We start from the raw sequence: 18,658 nt of genomic DNA, 5'->3' as shown, positions 1-18,658 counted from the left end.
TCATTCAATACCGAGCATTCCTCGTGACGTTGGTTAAGTAAAAGACACTGAAACAAAGTTAAATAAAAATTCTAATGCCTCTACGTTTGAACAGCTAACATTAATCCAGGATTGGAATGTTGTTAATCGAGTCTATAACCAGAAATAGAGACAAAATAATGGCCACACATTCCTGGTAACTCGTCAGTGATACATCACTTATAAACATCGACTCTCGTTTGCACTGAAATATAGACAGGCCAACTACTGACCTGTGTGTACGTCTTCGTATATTCCAAAAATATTTTGTAGTTATTGTAATAAAGATAATATCTCTAACAATGGCGTGCTGTTTCATTTGGTGGGGTGGGGAAAAACAACAAAACATCTAATTACAAAACAAACGGAATCAAATTTAATCTGTAATTAAATATTAGATATGTAATTTTGCAGTTTTCGTCCATTATAGCAAAACTCAAGTTGAATGGTCGATTTGAAGTGAAATAATTGACGACACTCGCGTGTTATCGAATTCGGGCTGGCCGATCGGAGCGCAATTGTCACTGTAATGATATGGCAGAATAGTTTTCAAACAAATTAAATGACATGTCGTATCTGTTTCTGGTTATATACTCGATGACTAGAGAGCATTTTGTTGACGTGTCAAATTAGTAACCAAATTCACTCGTTCTGACGACAAGTTAAAACATGTTTCGTGCAGCCAAAGAAGTATTGCTGCATCTTGTCCATGTCCTTTCGTTTTAATTATTACCGTAAACAGCTTATTATTATATTCTGGATCTTCGCGACTTTAGCGTAATGCCGTTTGCACATTTACTAAATGTGATATTTCAAATGCTCCATCAATTCTTAACTTTGCCCGAAACTTGCATTATTTTTAAATTTACGTTTTTTAAACTATGGTATTTAACAAATGGATATATTTAGACATCGAATAGAACGTGGCATTCAGCTTATATTTCTATAAAATATAGAAGCTCATTTAAACTTAACCCCTAAATAGATCTACTTATTTAACAAAACATCAGACTTTATTCAATAATTTCCGCTAAATAAATGAATAGAAAAAAAGGATATTTAAAAAAGTGTTAATTGTGAAATGGCACAAAAAGTAAATAAATATTATATGTTGTTATCATATACATATAATGAAATCGGAGAGTGAAGTAATATTGTTTCAAGTGAATTTCAACAGAAGTAAAACGTTAAACAGATTTAAATTTTCATAAAGAACATTTATTAGTCACTGGGAAGGAGGCTTTTTTATTTAGTACCAGACACTAGTATTTTTTCTTTTTTTTTTTCAACATTTATTATCGAGTAAACTATTGATCTTATTTCTATGACACAATATTTTTTCATGTATGATTACTTGACTATGTATCTTTCGATTATAGATAGAGATTTGAAATCAATTACTATTGATATGCTCTATAATGTACAAGTGTCTAACTACAGACGTCCATTATATAAGTGTTTATATGTATTTACATTATGTTTCGGAATTTTAATTGAACTAATATCGCACTTGACAACTAACATAGTATTATCTCCAAAATTTCGCTATGTTTATACAAATAATAAATATAGCGAAATAAAATACGAGGGACGTAACGATTTAATTTCAAAGAGACAGGACAACACTGTCGCTTTGAAACTAAATAAATAACATTAATATAACGTAAATCAATTTTGAGATATTACTACGTTACTTGTCATGTGCGATATGTATACATAACGCACCCCTCATGAAAGAATGGCATAAGTTGAATTACGTCAAAAATGTTTATTTCTCCATTAGATACAAAAAAATATAACCGACATTCTCTCCAATTCTTGTAACTCTATCGATTAATATTACAGATAGAGTTACAAGAATTGGAGAGGATGTGGGTTATATTTTTCTGTATCTAATGGAGCAATGAACAGTTTTGATGTAACTTATACCATTCTTACATGAGGGATACGAATATCTGTATTTGTGTCGCAAGTGGACGTTATGGAAGTAGTAATAAGAAACAAAATTACGTTGTTGAACATAGCAATACAACAACTACAACTACAGTTGTCATAATAATAAAAAAAAGATAAAAATATGGGCGGGAAAGTATTTAAACCTAAAATCGATGTTTTCAGCCACCAAAAATAAGAAAAAGAATATTCTTAAAATAAAGAACGGGGCTTCACCGAACCAGCAACACTCAAAAACAATTGAGCTACATACAAAAATTTCATATAAATACCTAGTAAAAAAATAATGGCACTTAAACATTAATTTAAATTACACTAACAATCGTTAACTAAAAATAAATGCTGCCCAAAATATTAAAATATTAAAGAAAGGTTTGTTCATTGTCAAAGATTATAATTTACAAATAAACTGTAAATAAGGCGTAAAAAAAGAATCAAAATTACGTACATACATACCGTTTTACTATTTGCAAAACAACGCCGTTCATTTTTCAGTCATTTGTTATACCGTACTTCTGATCGTTGTCGTTTGTTTCCATCTATAATTGACAATTGCGACAATCGTATCCTAGTCTTCGTTAATAATTCTAAACCTACATATGATCAGTGCCTTCCCACGCGTTTGTGCTGTGACTGAATCACATCAAAGCCAAGTGTCATACACGTTAAATGGCGAACAACTTAATGAAAAATATACGCATGGCAACGTGGATTTTTAACATAAGTGTAAGTAACAATATATAATAATTTGGTCCCTAAACAAAATACCTAATGATTGAAATCAAAGTTCAACAAAACGTTTACAAATAATAATAGTGATTATAAAACATAATCCGAGTCAGTCACAGGGTTGACGGCGGACAGAACACTGTATATGTATCACAAAAATTTCGTAGAACACTTAGTTTCTTTTCCTAATTGGTAATGTCAAAAGTCACTTTATATTATCTCACTTGAGTCTATTTGTAGGGGCTCGGCGGCAAAATGAGCCCTCGCTCCAGTCTCTGCTAGCACCAGCTCTCTTCGTGTGGTCCGGCTCGCTCTTCATCAGAATCTCCATACATATCCGCGAGCTTACGGAACCGGGGTCCAAAAGTGGATAGATAGTTAAATTTGAGATCTCCGTCGTCCGTACCTGCGAAAAATAGTCACGCATTACCTCATTGTTCAGGGGACATTGTCATTGTATTTCATTTTCGTATTTCACAGACTTCAGTAGATTTTCATGTTTCCAGGTGCCGCATTTGATTGTTACATACCGTACACCTAAATATATTCTAATATAATTAATACGTATGGAAATACCACAGGACTAGAGGGCATTTTGGTGGACACGACCAATGCATCTTATACACGGTACAGAAGCGTACGGCTGCCATAAAATAACAATAATATGTCCCTAACAGCACTAAGAAATTGGGGTTATGTCTTACTGTATTTGAAGATAGTTTGAGGATCTCAATGAGATTAAATGGTTTTCATATAATACTAAAAAAGCTTGGCTGCCCTATGGGAAAACGGTCGTTTCTTACCTGAATTCTTTTTTAAATTCTGTAAATGTGAACTAAATGTGTGTAAAAACTTTTTTCAATAAACTATTGTTTTAATGTTTAATATGCATATTAATTGTTCGGTCTATATTAGCTGATCTACGGATAAATTATAAATGAACTGCAATGTAGGTAACATTATAATTATGTTTAAGTATACTAAGTTAATATTTGGTATTCAAAATTAATATTTGATCCTCTTTTTTATTATTGATCTTTACTTAACGACACTTATAACCCGTACATGTTTTGGTAATGATCTCCTAATAAATCTTAGTTGCTGAAAAAGCGGAGCCAATTGCTTCTTTTCCGAACATGCTTGCGTTTCCGTACAAGTTTTCAGGTCGAATTATATTATAATTAATATAATATTAGTATACAAATATAATGAACATGTACTTAGTTTTAAGAATAGGTATCTAAATTTTATTTTCAATGCCCAATTTATCTTGGTTTTGAGGCCCAACATACATAAAACTATCTAACTTAATTTATACAAATCAAACATTTTTTGCGTAGCTCAGAAGCGATTAAATTCCAAAATCCATTGATTTAATTTATTGTATTTCGCAGAGAAAAAGGATCAATCATTAAAAACGGTCATTACTCATAACCCCACACTAGGGAAACCCTGTATCGCGGGTGCCATGGACACACACATAGACAACCACAAATTACACATAAAACTCACGAGTGAAATAAATGCAGGCCATACAAACATTTCTCCCGCCACGGGAATCGAACCCGGGACTTCTGAGTGGCAGTACGGCATGGTAACCGTTCGACCTCGGAGGCTGTTTAATGAGCGTATAAATAGGCGCAATACGTCTTGTTAATGGTAAAAGAAAAATTTCTTTATGAAACCTACACGTACAAAAAAGGTCACAACCCTTGTATACACGGGAGTAGTCTTCAACCCGCATTGGGCCAGCATGGTGGACTCCGGTCTAAACAATCCTCAAAGAAAAACCTGATGGGCTCAGGGCGGCGGCTAATAATGATAGTGGTGAAGATACTTACAGCTCGCTAATGAGGAGAGGGATCCGCTGGTGTTCCCATCGCCTTCATATGCGTAATGCCTTACGTCGTCGTGGTGACAGATCTCGGAGTCTCGATCCAGAATAGACTTTTTGTCGTCTAAGAAGTTCGAGATGTCTGGCGCCGCCGGCGCAACCACCACTAGAAATAACAATACAACACTGTGACAACATTCACAAGACTGGGTAGACATCTACATATACAATTACATGCTATATTGAATGTGCCCGTTTCCTTAAAAATTCACTCCCGGACACAACTTTCGAGCCGCCTTGAATTTTTATTTTGAAAGACCAAGAATATAACAATATTGTTTTATTAAAGAAAAAGTTTTTATGCAGTTTTAATGCTGGCAGATTCCCCCGTTGTTATGGTGTGTCGTTGTACTAAATTTGAATTTACGAATTTGAAAAACGGAGAAAAGTTGTGATTCGTCATTGTTTTTAAAGAAATAAGGGAGCGTAAGGTGCAAGTCAAAACGAAATAATTTCTATATTTTTTATTTAATTGTTTTATTTAACAATAAAGGAGTATTACATTCTTTTTCCTCTAAATTTAACCAAATTTCTCGAAGGAATTATGAACACTGCGCCTGAAGTAGCCGCACAAGCTGTAGCACTTTTGCAGTCTAGACTTAGTCAGCGTAATGTAAGTACACAACTGCATTTCAGTCGTTCCGCTGTTGAAAGGTTCTAACCATCGGTACTTAGAGACTGGCGGGTATGTTCGCCGTCAAGGAAGACCACGATTTCGAGTGACAACGGAAAGGCAAGATCGATTTATCTTCACAACGAGCTCACGAAATCGTCAACTGACTTCAGTACAGATCCAAGAACAGCTTCGAGACTTTCATTGAGTGGCTGTTAGCGCTAGAACTGTGAGATGGAAACTTAAGGAACGTGGTCTAACTCCACATAAGCCAGCGAACGGGCCCAAATTGACACGAGCTAATCGAATGGCGCGACTCCAATTTGCACGAGAACATTTGCATTAGACTCCACGTCTGTGGAGCCAGGTACTCTTCACCGATGGAACTAAGATTATGGTCTATGGTAATGATGGAAGGAACAAGGTCTACCGAAGACAAAGAGAGCGTTTTGTTCAGTGTTACATTGAAGAGAAAGTGAGCTGTGGCGGGGATTCATGCACAGTCTGGGGAGGAATGTCCACCGAAGGCAAAACTGCGCTAGAGGTTGTGACGGGGCCGCGGCTGCTACCATTAAATGCCGACAGATACATTCGCCAGTGCCTCGAAATTCATGTAATGCCATATACTGGCTTTGGAGGCCGAGATTTTATTCTCATGCATGACAACGCAAGAGCGCATACTGCAAGAGTCGTCGTATACCTTCATGACGTCGGTATTACTACCATGCAATGGCCAGCACGACGCCCGGATATGAACCCAATAAAACATTTATGGGACGAGCTATATATATATATAAGGAACGAACGGGGAAGAGGCGCGTTCGAGCTCACCACCCAGTCCCGTAAACCTTACCGGAGTTGAAAGTTGCCATTGAGGAAGAATGAGAGAACATTCCACAGCACTTCATATTGAAGTTAATTAATTCTATGCCAAATCGCATGGCGGCTGTTGTTAACGCTCTTGGAGGCAATACAAGTTACTGAATAGACAATTTTATCCGATAAGCCACTGTTTTCTTTAAAATTTCTTTACTAGTTTCATTTGACAAAGGTGAATTCAAGACTTGTGACACTTAAAACTCGTTTTTCCCTGGTTTCACAAAATCAAATTATCAACAAGAACATACGGAAATGACGTTTAGTAAATAAGCTTCAAAATTGCATTAATAGTTTTTGATCAATCAAACATATTTTTTAAGCTTAGGGCATTTAATACTAAAAATGCAAGGTGACTCGAAATATGTGTCTGGGAGTGTATATAGTGCGTTTGTCATCTTTATAAAAAGCATTGAATAAAATCAACATAATTTACTTCAAACAATATTATCAAGCTATCTTCTGGTTAAAGTTAACTAGCAGATGTAAAGTTACAAAGAAAACGGCACATGTAAAGTAGGTAGATTAGGAATGCATGCATTTAACATGACAACAAATAATGTGAACGTAAGTATGTAGCAATGTAATGTCATCTACAGGTAGATCGAAAAACAATTAAAATAATGCTAGCTTCCCATGGCCCGTGTTTTCAGTGTCCGTGTCACGCGAGCTCATGCCATCGCAACGTGGGAAATCACCCGTGCCGGCCCGGCCTCGCGTGTATGGGCCTGTGGCGCGAGCACGACCGTACAAATCGGCTCGGCGTGACGCGGCCTGTGAAGTCACAGGCCGTGTGAAGCCGCCTTAAGACGTGAACTAATGCTATTCCAAATCAGGCAAGAATGTGATGACGACTTAATGCAATTAAAGTTTGGGTTAAGGAAAAACGAAACTACCTATAGGATAGCGTAACTGGGGGTACACAAAGATCAATCCCGAACAGAAAATTTACAGTAAAACTGGAATATACAACAAGGACAGGGGATATTTGTGCGAATCACAACATTATAGTAAAACAGTTTAATTAAAATGCAAGGGTCATTTACTGGGTGACTGGGGTAAGCATAAATTGACAAATATTTGATTTAAAATTAAGATCTAGATAAATATTTAAATGGTTTCAATGACATTTTTGTACTGTCCTCTTGTTTGCTGTTGGCGATCTGCCAATGATCCATTTTTGCAAATAATTGTGCTTCAAACTTGACTATAGTGACCAAAGGACAGGTAAAGAAATGTCTGTAACACCAATATAAGAACATTGGAATTTTTATGAAATAAACTTACAATTACGCCTACGCCTGATAGAAACTGAAGGAACAAAATTATCTAAATTAGAAACAGTCACAATAGAAATTTAGAATTTAGTAACGGGGACGGAAGGAATGAGTTTACAAAACAATAAAACAAAATTAGCACATCCATCGTTCTACAGTAACGAGTGCAAAATAGAAATGTATAAATCCTTAGCACGTTCTAGAAATGAGGTACTTAGTTCTAATGAAAAAAAAAAATATGGATGTGCTAAACTTTCAGTCTCGGATATCTCAGAATAAACTTGTAGTACTACTAGTAATTCCTACTTTAGCATATCCCACAGCGACTTCGCCAATGACACGCCTCAAAAATAACAAACGTGACATGTAAATAGGTTACTACAACGTCTACAAATAAAAACTTATTATTTAATACCTTAGACGATCGAAAAAACCAATAGTCTAAGCTTAATACCGATCAAACATTAAAAGTGACATTACTTCAGATTTTTTTTTTATAATATCAAGTGACGGGACGAACTAGTCGTGCACCTGATGGTAAGCTACATGCCTATCCATAACAGTTGAATTGCCACTCAGAGCTTTAAATCGCAAATATATGAGGGACCCCTATGCCTGTCACTCTGAGATATAAGGTGACCAGTCCCATGTGCCTGTAATTTCACCCTTACTGGTGGTACAATATTGTCGTAATTTTTCCAGTTTTTCCAAAAACTAGGGAAGTTTCAGTACGTGCCCATAATAAACGTCAAAAATTATGAAATTTGACATGTGACACTGTAAAGCCGGGACGCGATTATTAGTTACTCGAGTAACGATTAATCTATACTACGGCGTAGTCATACATGTCGCTTTAAAATTGCATCGCAAACAGCTAATGTGCTGTTGAAATGTTGCTCATGTAACCACGGCCTAGAGCTGAAAACATACACAAGGCACTCTTTATCGTGTAATGTCTGATGATGTTTATTCTGAGATTCTATTTTTACTAAACGGAAAACTGATGAGTTTAATATTTTTATACAAAACAATTTCGTCCTTAAGTTACGTAATTGAAATAACTGAGGTTATACAAGTATAGTTGACGAAATATTACTTGCACCGATTTCTCTTATCGTGGTCTTTCAATAAGACAAAAGAGTGCGTTACCGAGATGGCTCTCGGTGATGCACGCGCTGTCTGTATAATGGAAACGCACTGTACTCTATAAATGACAATATTTACGCCGACCTAACTTTGCTGAATTAGCAACAAAAGCGTCTCACAAAATTCAAGAATTACCTAATGTGTAAAGAAATAAATCAAAATTAGAATTCAAAAAGAGCATTTAACATTTCTGACCGTTACTTATTGCCCGTACAATGGTTGATAGTCATGTACAACATTCAACGTTGCAAATAATATTTCTTCAACTATGATTCGAACTAACTATGCTGGAGGGAAAGGTGGTTACAAGAACCCGTCTGTTTTTCCTTAAGTCTATACTTTAAGATGTTGCAACTGTGACTGATTCCTAGAGATTCTTATGCTGTTTGGCATGAGCAACTATAGCTTAACAAATTATCACTATGTTAGCATAAGCAACCTTTTTATGAACCAAGCTAGCGTTTCAATATATAAGGCACTGCTTCCATTGTTACTAGATTTGCTTTATTCATTAAAGTGTTTATTAGTTTGTTTAACTTTATGTTCGCGATATTTTTTTTTTAATTTAATACTTGTTTGAATAGTATATTGTGATCAACTTAGTTATTAATTAAATTTAAAAATAAAGTAATATTAATTTTTTATAATTTTCCACGTTCTTAATTTAAATTAAGAAAAAACATTATCGTTACTCGAACATGCTTCATCTGAACTTATTGATGCTGTCTTCTTTCATTATCTTCCTTTTCTTCTTCTACTACTAATGGTGTCTTCCGATCCGAAACCAAATTACAAACGGTTGAAGGATATGGTCAGTTTTTTTTTTTCTATATTTTTTATTTAATTATATGTTTTACGCTTTTGGCCTGATCTTGAGAATATGGGGATAATAATTACTCAAATTTTTCCCTATTGCGGCAAATTGGTAGTAGGATCTCACACCGGTGACTTTTTAAAATTTCATCTTGTTGTCTCCTCAATTCTTTATAAATCATATTCCACGATCTGCGCTATACTCTGATCCAAGGTTCGTCATTATAATTTTATTTTTGGACAAACCAACTTTACTATGTGACGTAGCTTTTTAATTTTTAGAGCATTTCAATTCTCTTATACATTTGGCAATATAATTATCGCCTGTTTCTTTCATTGGCAGATCATCCACATTGGCAATTATACCGTGTGCAGCAGCAGTCATTGAAAAAATGCAAATTCTAATTTTCATGTCGGTGATTGACATCGGACAGCGACTTAGCTTGCGATGGTTTATTTACAATATAGGCAGATGACATTATGTATTCCGTCTCAAAAATCGGTTTTTGTAGCGATTTCAATGTCTGATAGTACCATATTTTGAAATTCGTCCCTTCAAAGGATTTCATTCCCTGACCTTTTTTGTCTATTGTTTAATAGGTCAAACTATAGTTCGGAAGTTCCTCCTGCGTACCCGGACATATATCCATTTGTTTATAGGGATAGTGTCAAAACCTTTGCAAATTTTGGTACAGAATACTGAAAACATTTCGCAACAGCGCTTATAAAAATCTTATGAGAAGAATGAAATATCTTTGGAATTTTAAGAGGATAGCCTTCCTCGGCCGCGCGGGCGCATTATTAATTCGACTCATCCGAAGAACAGAGTTCGTTGTGATTATACAGCGAAAAGAGAATAGGTACATTACGAGAATAATTTCGTTATTCAAACTAAGATCCATGTTTGTAAAATTTATATACCTTATTTCGTTTCGGAAATATAAAATCGAACGACCGTCGATCTGACAACGAAATATACTAATGTCCTGAGAACAAGTAGTCTTGCATATAGATCTTTGTTCTACGGATGAGTCGAATTGTTGCTATATTTATTAGCCCCGACTGACGCCGCGGAGGCAGATGTGCGCGCTAGGCAGCACTCGTATGGGAACATTACTACGCGTTGTTTTTATATTTTGTATGGACGAAATTTGGAATATAAGAATATCAATATTTTTTTTAGCTTATTGTTTATTTAGTCTATCCAATTTGTGTTAAAATTTTTGAATAAAATCACTTTAAATTTTGAAACGCTATAATGTAATGAGAACCAAGATAGATAGGTTTCTAGACTGTAATACTAAATGACAATGAGTTGGAAATGTTAGGCTGCCATCAGCGTGCAATCGTGAACTCAACTGTAAGCAGAGTGTACTTGGTTGAAGTCGTATTATGTCGCCGCATGCTGTGTATCGTAGACCGCGTACAGTTTGCTGTACAATTGATAAATGATAGCCCGAGAGTGGAAAGCTGCAAAATTCTTTACATTCTAAATTAATTGATAAAGTAATAACTTTACCAATCTTAAGTTATGTCAACTCATTGTATATTAAAACTTAACAAAACATTAAAATGAGGCTTATTACACTTTGGAATCAGTCGACCCGTTTCGAACACAGACAAAGCTTCAACTTTTTGCGACGGAGTTAAAGTCCCCGTCATGTCGAATCATAGGAATAATTAATTATATTTCGAGTTCTTAGGTTCTCGCGATTGTTACACTTAGGAAATGAAACTATTTTTCCGGATTTAAATCGCGTATATTTACCATAGACCATGTATAATAAAGACCGTGGGACATGTAAAGGGCCCGAAACGTCGGTTTGTTTGAAAAAACAAATATACGCGATTTAAATCCGGAAAAATAGTTTAATTATATTTCGTGTTTATTTTCGATCTTGAACAACTGTGGTGCACGAAAGGAGTCTCCCCTAAGACGTACATTCTTTTTTTGAACGCGTTTATTGACTTTCCACAAGCACACACAACAATTTCAAATAATAAGTAAGAAAAAACAAACATATGAAACCAAAACAAACAAAATAACAAAAAGGAAGGAAATCAAATAAATTTACATAATAAACAACTTATATCTACTAATGAATGAATAGCAAGGTTGTTGCCCGTTCCTCTATTGAACATCTGGCGCAGCCTGGGCAACAAACAAAAGGGCGGCTACGTTACGCCGATTGGCGAATCCTTTTACCACGACGACAAGCATTATAGAGTATGTCATCGATATAGTGAGTTGCTAGACTCAGCATGCGGCAACAACTGTACGAGGTTAGATCCAACTGCACGCATTCAATTAAAGCGGCCGCGTACTACAAGGTCAGGTCGTCTGTTGGCGCACTTTGTTTCCAAAATAGGATGCGTATGTTCGGAACGCCGGTGGAAGACTATTCTGTTAATAAGCTATGAAAATGGCGATATTTCAAAAGTACTTGACTATGAGTTGCGAAAAATTTTTTACTGCTTACCCGGTCCGCGCATGTAGTTGTCGCCTTCTGGTTGCGGCTGGAACATCTGGCGCAGCACGTGAAGGTCGTAGCCTGCATCTCCTTCGCCGCCCCCTTCATCCTCGTACGCAATGATGTTCTCGCGTATGTCGTCGAGTTCTTTCTCGGCCCAGTTGTCTTTGCGCTTTTTATGCACAACCACCAGCAGCAGCAGAGCTTTAATGGATTTTCTTTCGTCAACAACGAAAACACAACGGAAGTTCAGCCTTTTTCGGATCTTTTTCCCGCGAGTGCGACCGTTTCGCAACCTAATTCATTTCCGCAATTTTTTGCCCTATCTGTTTCAGCGATAGTGATATAAGGTGAACAAGTTTAACACTTACCATAAATTGCAGTCCCTTTGGATGATGGACGATGTTAGCAGGAAAATATTAAAACAATTAGACATAGTTATTATTATTAATATATGATCAACTATTTATTAAATATTTCTTACAATATTAAATTTTTTTTTTCAATTTTTAAAATATTTCTTACAAGATTAGATTTCGGTACGCCGAGAATACAGAAATTTTATTGGTAAAAAAAAAGAATTAATATGGAGGTTGACTGCAGGGTTGTGAACCCGACCCATTCCTTTCAAGTCAGTAATTTATTACGATTACATTTTTTATTTCATTTCAATATAGTTTGTTTTGAAACAATTATCAAAGCAAATTATATTTATTGAAAGTGAAAAAGGATACGACTGTAAATGAGCTAAAACCACTGTTAATTGAAAAGCCATCGCGTTATTCATTATTTGCATGTATGTGATCGATTTCTTATACAGGGTGTTAATTTGTATGATGTAAATTTGAGACGGGGCAGCAAGGCCAGCTACCTTAATCGTTGTAATTACAGGAAAACGGTTCTAGAAGACTAGCCATGAATTTTGAAGATATTTTGATTGGCATTCACAAATTTTGAAAACTTTTGTTTTATGTCATTCGATCCGGTCTCTGGTACGGATCAATAAACTCTATGGGACCAACTGAGGTAAAAGTCATCTAAATGTCAGAAATCACAAAAAACTTTTTACCATACATTTTGTAGGGACCTATTTAGTAATCAGTTATTCTAGGTAGTTAAGGTAACTAACAATAAGGAAACGAACAAATTGACAACGAATTATGTATTTCAAAATAAAAACAATAACGAAAAGCAAATAACATAAAAAGTGTATGATAGTAAGTGCTCGAATTGATTGCCGCCTTGGCGGATGCATCGATTCGCTCTCTTCCGCAAAGAGGAAGTAGCGACTGAAATTCTACTCAGATGGATTCTATTGAAAATTGCTGCAAGTGCGTCTTTCAATTTTTGAATACTGTCGTATTTTTTTTAATTTAATTTTTTACATAGTCCCAAAGAAAAAATCAAGGAGCGTCAGGACTACGAGGTGGCCATTTGATAGGACCATGTGTTCCAATTAATTTGTTTCCACACTTGAGAACATTTTGATTAAAAATCGTCTTAAAAGTGACAATTCTCATTAACAAAACAAAACAAAGCAGTTCCAAATTTAAAAAATAGTGATATGATTATGATTTGGTTTTACTTAAGTCTTATATGTAGAGTAGTGGCCAGTTTCTTTTCTAACAAAAACTATTCATTTAAAATGTGTGGTAAAAGATTTTTTGCGATTTCTGCCATTTCGAGTACTCTTACCTCAGTTGGTCCCATAGAGACTATTGATTCTTACTAGAGACCGGATGAAATGGCATAAAAAAAAAAGTTTTTTAAAAATTGTCTTTTATCTGGCTGACTGTACCATTTTTTCAAAATCTGTGAATGCCAATTAAAATATCTTCAAAATTCATGGATAGTCTTCTCAAACCGTTTCCCTGTAATTACAACGATTAAGGTAGCTGGCCTTGCTTCCCCGTCTCAAATTTACACCCTGTATATTTCTTTCATGAATTATTATAATGTTCAAAAATGGAATCTATTTGTTTATCGCCCGAATGGCCGTCGGCCGAATAAATATTTCAAAGAGAAACAGTCTTCGTTAGAACAATTCAATGTTTGCATCATTGACTTACAAATAAATGGACGACGGGTCTAATACAAAAACCACGAAAAAAATGTCCCAAGTCAACCTATTCGAAATTTAAATTGTAATGTCATCGCAGTATCGCGCTGTCAGTCGAACAAATGAAGACTAAAACAGAGTTTGGCGCTCTGTATACGATTTTAGCGCCTTACAAGTGCGGACACTTTTTAGCGCGGACCCGACGTCCATATAATTGTAAGTCAATGGTTTGCATTAAGAAATATATAAGTGGTTATAAGCCGTGACGTAATTCGGTGTAATCACACTGTGTTTGTGCCCCATTTGGTGATGCCGATGTACGTGCCCCTTTATCCGCGTGGAATATGAGCAATAAGTTAACCAAACCTCCCTTTAGTACCATGAATTATGAGTTTTCAGTGACAGTTTTCGCTATCGACCGCGAATATCTTTGCCTATTAATCATGACAATAGACCAAAATAATCCTAAATACACTACGTCTCTGTAACTTAAAATCTCTCTAAGATACGCAAATGCAGCAACCAATAGGTTCTAAGTAGCAATACCGTCCAAAATCTCTACAAGTTTTAACAAAATCCATTGCCTTGGAACTTATTCTCTACAAACTTTTGATTAGACGTATACAGATGCGATGAGAGCCATTTCATCTTTGTGAGGTCTATAAAAAAGTTCATCATTATCAACTACGGCTCGATTTCGCCCACCGCGGCGGCAACCTATCACAAACACGAAATTCTTATTGCCAAGTTTCATTATTCCGAAAACGGTTCGACTTTTCTTTATTAGTTAGTGTTAATTAGTAGCACAGAAATATCTTAACAGCTGAAGGATCGTTTGCCCGTATTATTACATATTGTATTCCTGGGGCAGAGGTTGTTTGGTCAATTCATGTTTATCCTACAGTCTGTTTTCCATATAACTGAAAAATCGTTTCGACAAAATTTTTATTCTTAGATAAAATTGTACCTGTACAAACGAACACAAGAATTTTAAGTAATTATTCTGTATAAATACTATTTACTTCATTTATACATTTTGAATGAAAGATTTCCTTATTTTGTAATCTAAAATGTGATTTTGAATTACGTATAGGTTATTAAGTTAATTATAATAAATTATTAATATTAATTATATTATTAATTAAGTTACTTGCACGCAGAATTAATAAACGAATAAAGACATTTACTTCAGATAATGAGGTAGGTAAAATTTGTGATTCATAATTTTAAATATTTCTTAATACAATTTCAAATGTTTAGATATTTCTTTTAATTATTTTACTTTATTCAAATTATTTTTAATTTCAAACAATTTTTTAACCTTTCTTCTTTTGCGTCTTTGGCCGGCGAATGCCAGAAGTGAATATGTTTGCATTTCCGAACACAAGTCATAGTCAAACCTGGGTGCGCCTCCCTTTAGTAGGTTAGTACCTATATAAAAAGGGAGCACGCGAGCTACAGAGCGTGCCGGCAGCAGCGGCCAGCGAGTTCCAAAATGAATTTCTTTGCATTTCCGAAAATGTTTTAAATAACTATCAGAGTTTTGGAGTAATCAATCTCTACAAAATATACAATTAGATATACATTAGTCAAACGGTATGTTGAAGGAATACAAACGAATAACTTGTAAATACGTCAAAATAGTGAAACGTTCAATGGTGTAATGAAAAAAATCGTAATTTGTTTTCGGGCAAATGAAACGAAATGTATTCAATAAAAGTCGAAAAGTTTTCGGGAAAACAAAGTTCTATTAATCATGTTTCTAGCTTGTGATAGGAAACCCACTGTGGCATATACAATGTGTCGATTTGCAATCTCGCCATATTTACAGAGGTCATTCTATATCAGAATCTAAACCCAAATCACTAAACAAATAAATCGAAGAAGAAAAAATTCATAAACTACTAAAAAAAAAAGTAAACCTAAACTAAAAATTCCTAAACTTTCCTAAATTCTTATTTTATACTTAATTGCGGTAACCGTGCTTGATCTAAACGTCATTTACTTACACTACACATGCCACAGGTACCGGCAACCACATGAACAATGACCTATGCGTAGACAATATGTATTTTAGATCTATTTGGTGGTAGGGTACGGGTAGGGGTCGTGGTGAATGTTCACTGATCCCACGGCGCCGACTCAACCGGCGAGAGGGAAACCCGGGGGGGTTTTAGTGGGGTAGGCCTTCCAGTGTGGAGGGAGAGTCCCCACATAACCCCTGAGTCTCCCTGGGCTCAGGGGTATCCATAAAGATTTCCCCCCCGTCAAAAAAAAAAAAAAAAGGGTACGGGTAGGGACGGGGGGAGTATCGTATCGAGCGCGTGATTGGTAGATCATCAGTCGACCTTGCGTATTGCGTCGAAGTTCCGCTGACATCGCGCATACGTTCTAGTTTCTCACGAAATGCAACGTGGTTTGGTAAGTAAACAAGAGTTAGCGCAAAAAAAAAACCGCTACCATATTCACCAGCCAGACTATGCATTACCATCAAGTGCGTTCTTATGGCATGATGTGAAACGTTGAGTTTACGCAGATACGTGTGTCGAAGAATTGCGCGCAAAAGTCGTCTCTGGTTTCTTTCTGCTATTTCTGTTGTGAAGAGTGTGCTATGTTGAAACGAAACTATACCTGTGCTGGCTCCGGTATGGAGCCTACCACCAGCTGTGGAGCTAGGTACTTCTAGAAATACTTTCATGTAACCTAAAGTTGGTAAGTACCAAATCTAAGTTACAAAAGACGTTTTTTTAGTCAACTTTTCTAATATAAATAATTAGTAAATTATAGCAATACTTGCACATAAACATTTTTTTTTAATAGGTAAATAAGCGATCGAGAAAGATTACGTATCGCTCGGTGAAGCGAGTGGTGGGTTTACTGTCCTACGCGATGAATACACTTGGGAATTTTACAAAACTTTACTAGATACAATTAGTCAGAATATTGAACAGAATATTTTTATTAAATATTTTTAGGTAATTTAACATTATTTCTATTATTAATTTCTTAAATATGGCAAGAATGCAAATAAACACACTGTATAAGCCTTTAATCCTAGACCCCAAAGCCGCTAATTTTAAATCATCATAGTTTTGTAGCAACACATTGTCAATGGCAGGATTTTGTACCTAACGTACAACGTACCGTATTTTGATGGAAGTTAAAGAGTAGTGGTGTGTCAATGGCTAGCTATTGAGCTACTATTCAACTGCCATTGCAAATTTCGATGGTTTTGTACAATGAAGACCACGTCAAGCTTGACACTTTGTACTTTAGATCGTTCTTATCGTAAGCGAGATAGAGTTGGTTAAGTGCCAAGCTTGACGTGCTCTTGACCCTGTACCACTGATGTACGAGTAGAATTGAACAACCACTGATATTTTATTGCTAATTAAACGCAACAGAAATAAAATTCGATGGATATGCATTGACCAATGGTTTCAAGAAATTTAGTAGACTTGAGGCCCGATCAGACTAGATTTAACCGACTTCAAAAAAGGAGAAGATTCTCAATTCTATTGCATTTTTTTTATGTATGTTACGCGATAACTCTGGCTTTGTGAACCGATTTTGACGATTCTTTTTTTGTTGCAGAGAGGTTACCTCAATATTGGTCTCAATAAATTTGAAAAAATATTCCACTTCTAATGGTGGCACACTAGGGGATGAATACGGTTTCACGTCCTTTCCGTCGCCGATTTCAATAAAACTTGGCAAAGATATGTAATTCCACGAACTTTTGAAGGTTCACGAAGGTTTTTTTTTTTATAAAAAAGTTATTTAATTACATGTTAAATAGCCACCTAATGCCCACTACAAGTTTACTCCATACAGATGGAGTAAACTTGTACGTCACTACCGTCCACTTATTCTAAGCTAAATATGACTTAAACCAATGCTGTAATTGATAAGTCACTCTTAACACGATGTATTAAAGTGTATTTTTCATTGCAAGCATTGGTTTAAGACAAAGTTTAGTGCCAGTGGACATTACTCCCACTATACACACACACAGGTAGCTTTAGCTTCGTTATTCAATGCCACGGACCTTAGTAGTGTTCGGATTTTGGAATTGACAATTCTGTCTATGAGTTTGATGCTGAGCATTACACAACTCCATGTACATCTGTCATTCTGTACATTCTTCTGTGGAAGAGAGCGATTCTGAACTATGCGTCGCAGTGACACGACGGTAACATATAGGCCATATTACAAATCACATAACAAAAGCCTTTCACAATTTTACCAAGTAAGTTCACTACTCTCCGTTACAAAAATTAACTAAGATATTTTTTTCGTATTTATAGCAACTATAGGTCAAAAGTCAAGGGTCTCTTGCACTACGCCCTGAAAGGGACTTGAACAGAGAATATATAGAGCCTGGAGAATTCAGCGTACTAACTTGGGTCCCGTGGCTTAATTTATTGCATCATGAGAGGCCCGTTCAACGACACTAGTAGTGTACGTACACACTTTTCTCTTCACGGTATAGACCCGTATAAGTATTTCTTTTATCTTTCGTCTTTTTTTTTTGAAGTTTTCAAGCAAATTTAATGACACTAAATGCATAAACCAACTAACACTAATTGGATATAACTGAATCTTGTTTCGTTTACGCAATTTTGTTTTGTTAATATAAGTGTGGAAAATATCAATGTGACATGAAGACAATCGTAAATGCTCAAGATAGCTAATTTTATTTAAAGGAAACACAGTTGTATATGAGGAGTCTGTACTACGTCAAATGGCTTTGATTGATTCCGCATTACAATGAGTGTTGAATCAATCACTTCGGAAAAAATACATGGT

The 18,658-nt window shown here is 35.6% G+C and overlaps 1 protein-coding gene across 2 annotated transcripts in view; it reads right to left on the bottom strand.

The window, feature by feature from the left end:
- Positions 1 to 2,000: 2,000 nt before the first annotated feature.
- The window catches only part of LOC113239517 (DE-cadherin), a 280,147-nt gene continuing 263,489 nt past the window's right edge, over positions 2,001 to 18,658 (bottom strand). For both annotated transcript variants that reach the window (XM_026476556.1, XM_026476557.1), the window contains 3 exons: positions 11,800 to 11,994; positions 4,542 to 4,700; positions 2,001 to 3,106 (listed from right to left, as the gene is read on the bottom strand). In XM_026476556.1, coding sequence (XP_026332341.1) covers positions 2,979 to 3,106; positions 4,542 to 4,700; positions 11,800 to 11,994 — 482 coding nt within the window. In that variant the 3' untranslated portion in view covers positions 2,001 to 2,978. The remainder of the gene's footprint in view (positions 3,107 to 4,541; positions 4,701 to 11,799; positions 11,995 to 18,658) is intronic.

Source organism: Hyposmocoma kahamanoa, unplaced genomic scaffold (assembly GCF_003589595.1).
Source record: "Hyposmocoma kahamanoa isolate Upper Pololo Valley unplaced genomic scaffold, ASM358959v1 99879, whole genome shotgun sequence".
Lineage (NCBI taxonomy): Eukaryota > Metazoa > Arthropoda > Insecta > Lepidoptera > Cosmopterigidae > Hyposmocoma > Hyposmocoma kahamanoa.
Note: the sequence above shows the minus strand (reverse complement) of the source record. Positions and strands in the feature narration are given on the sequence as shown.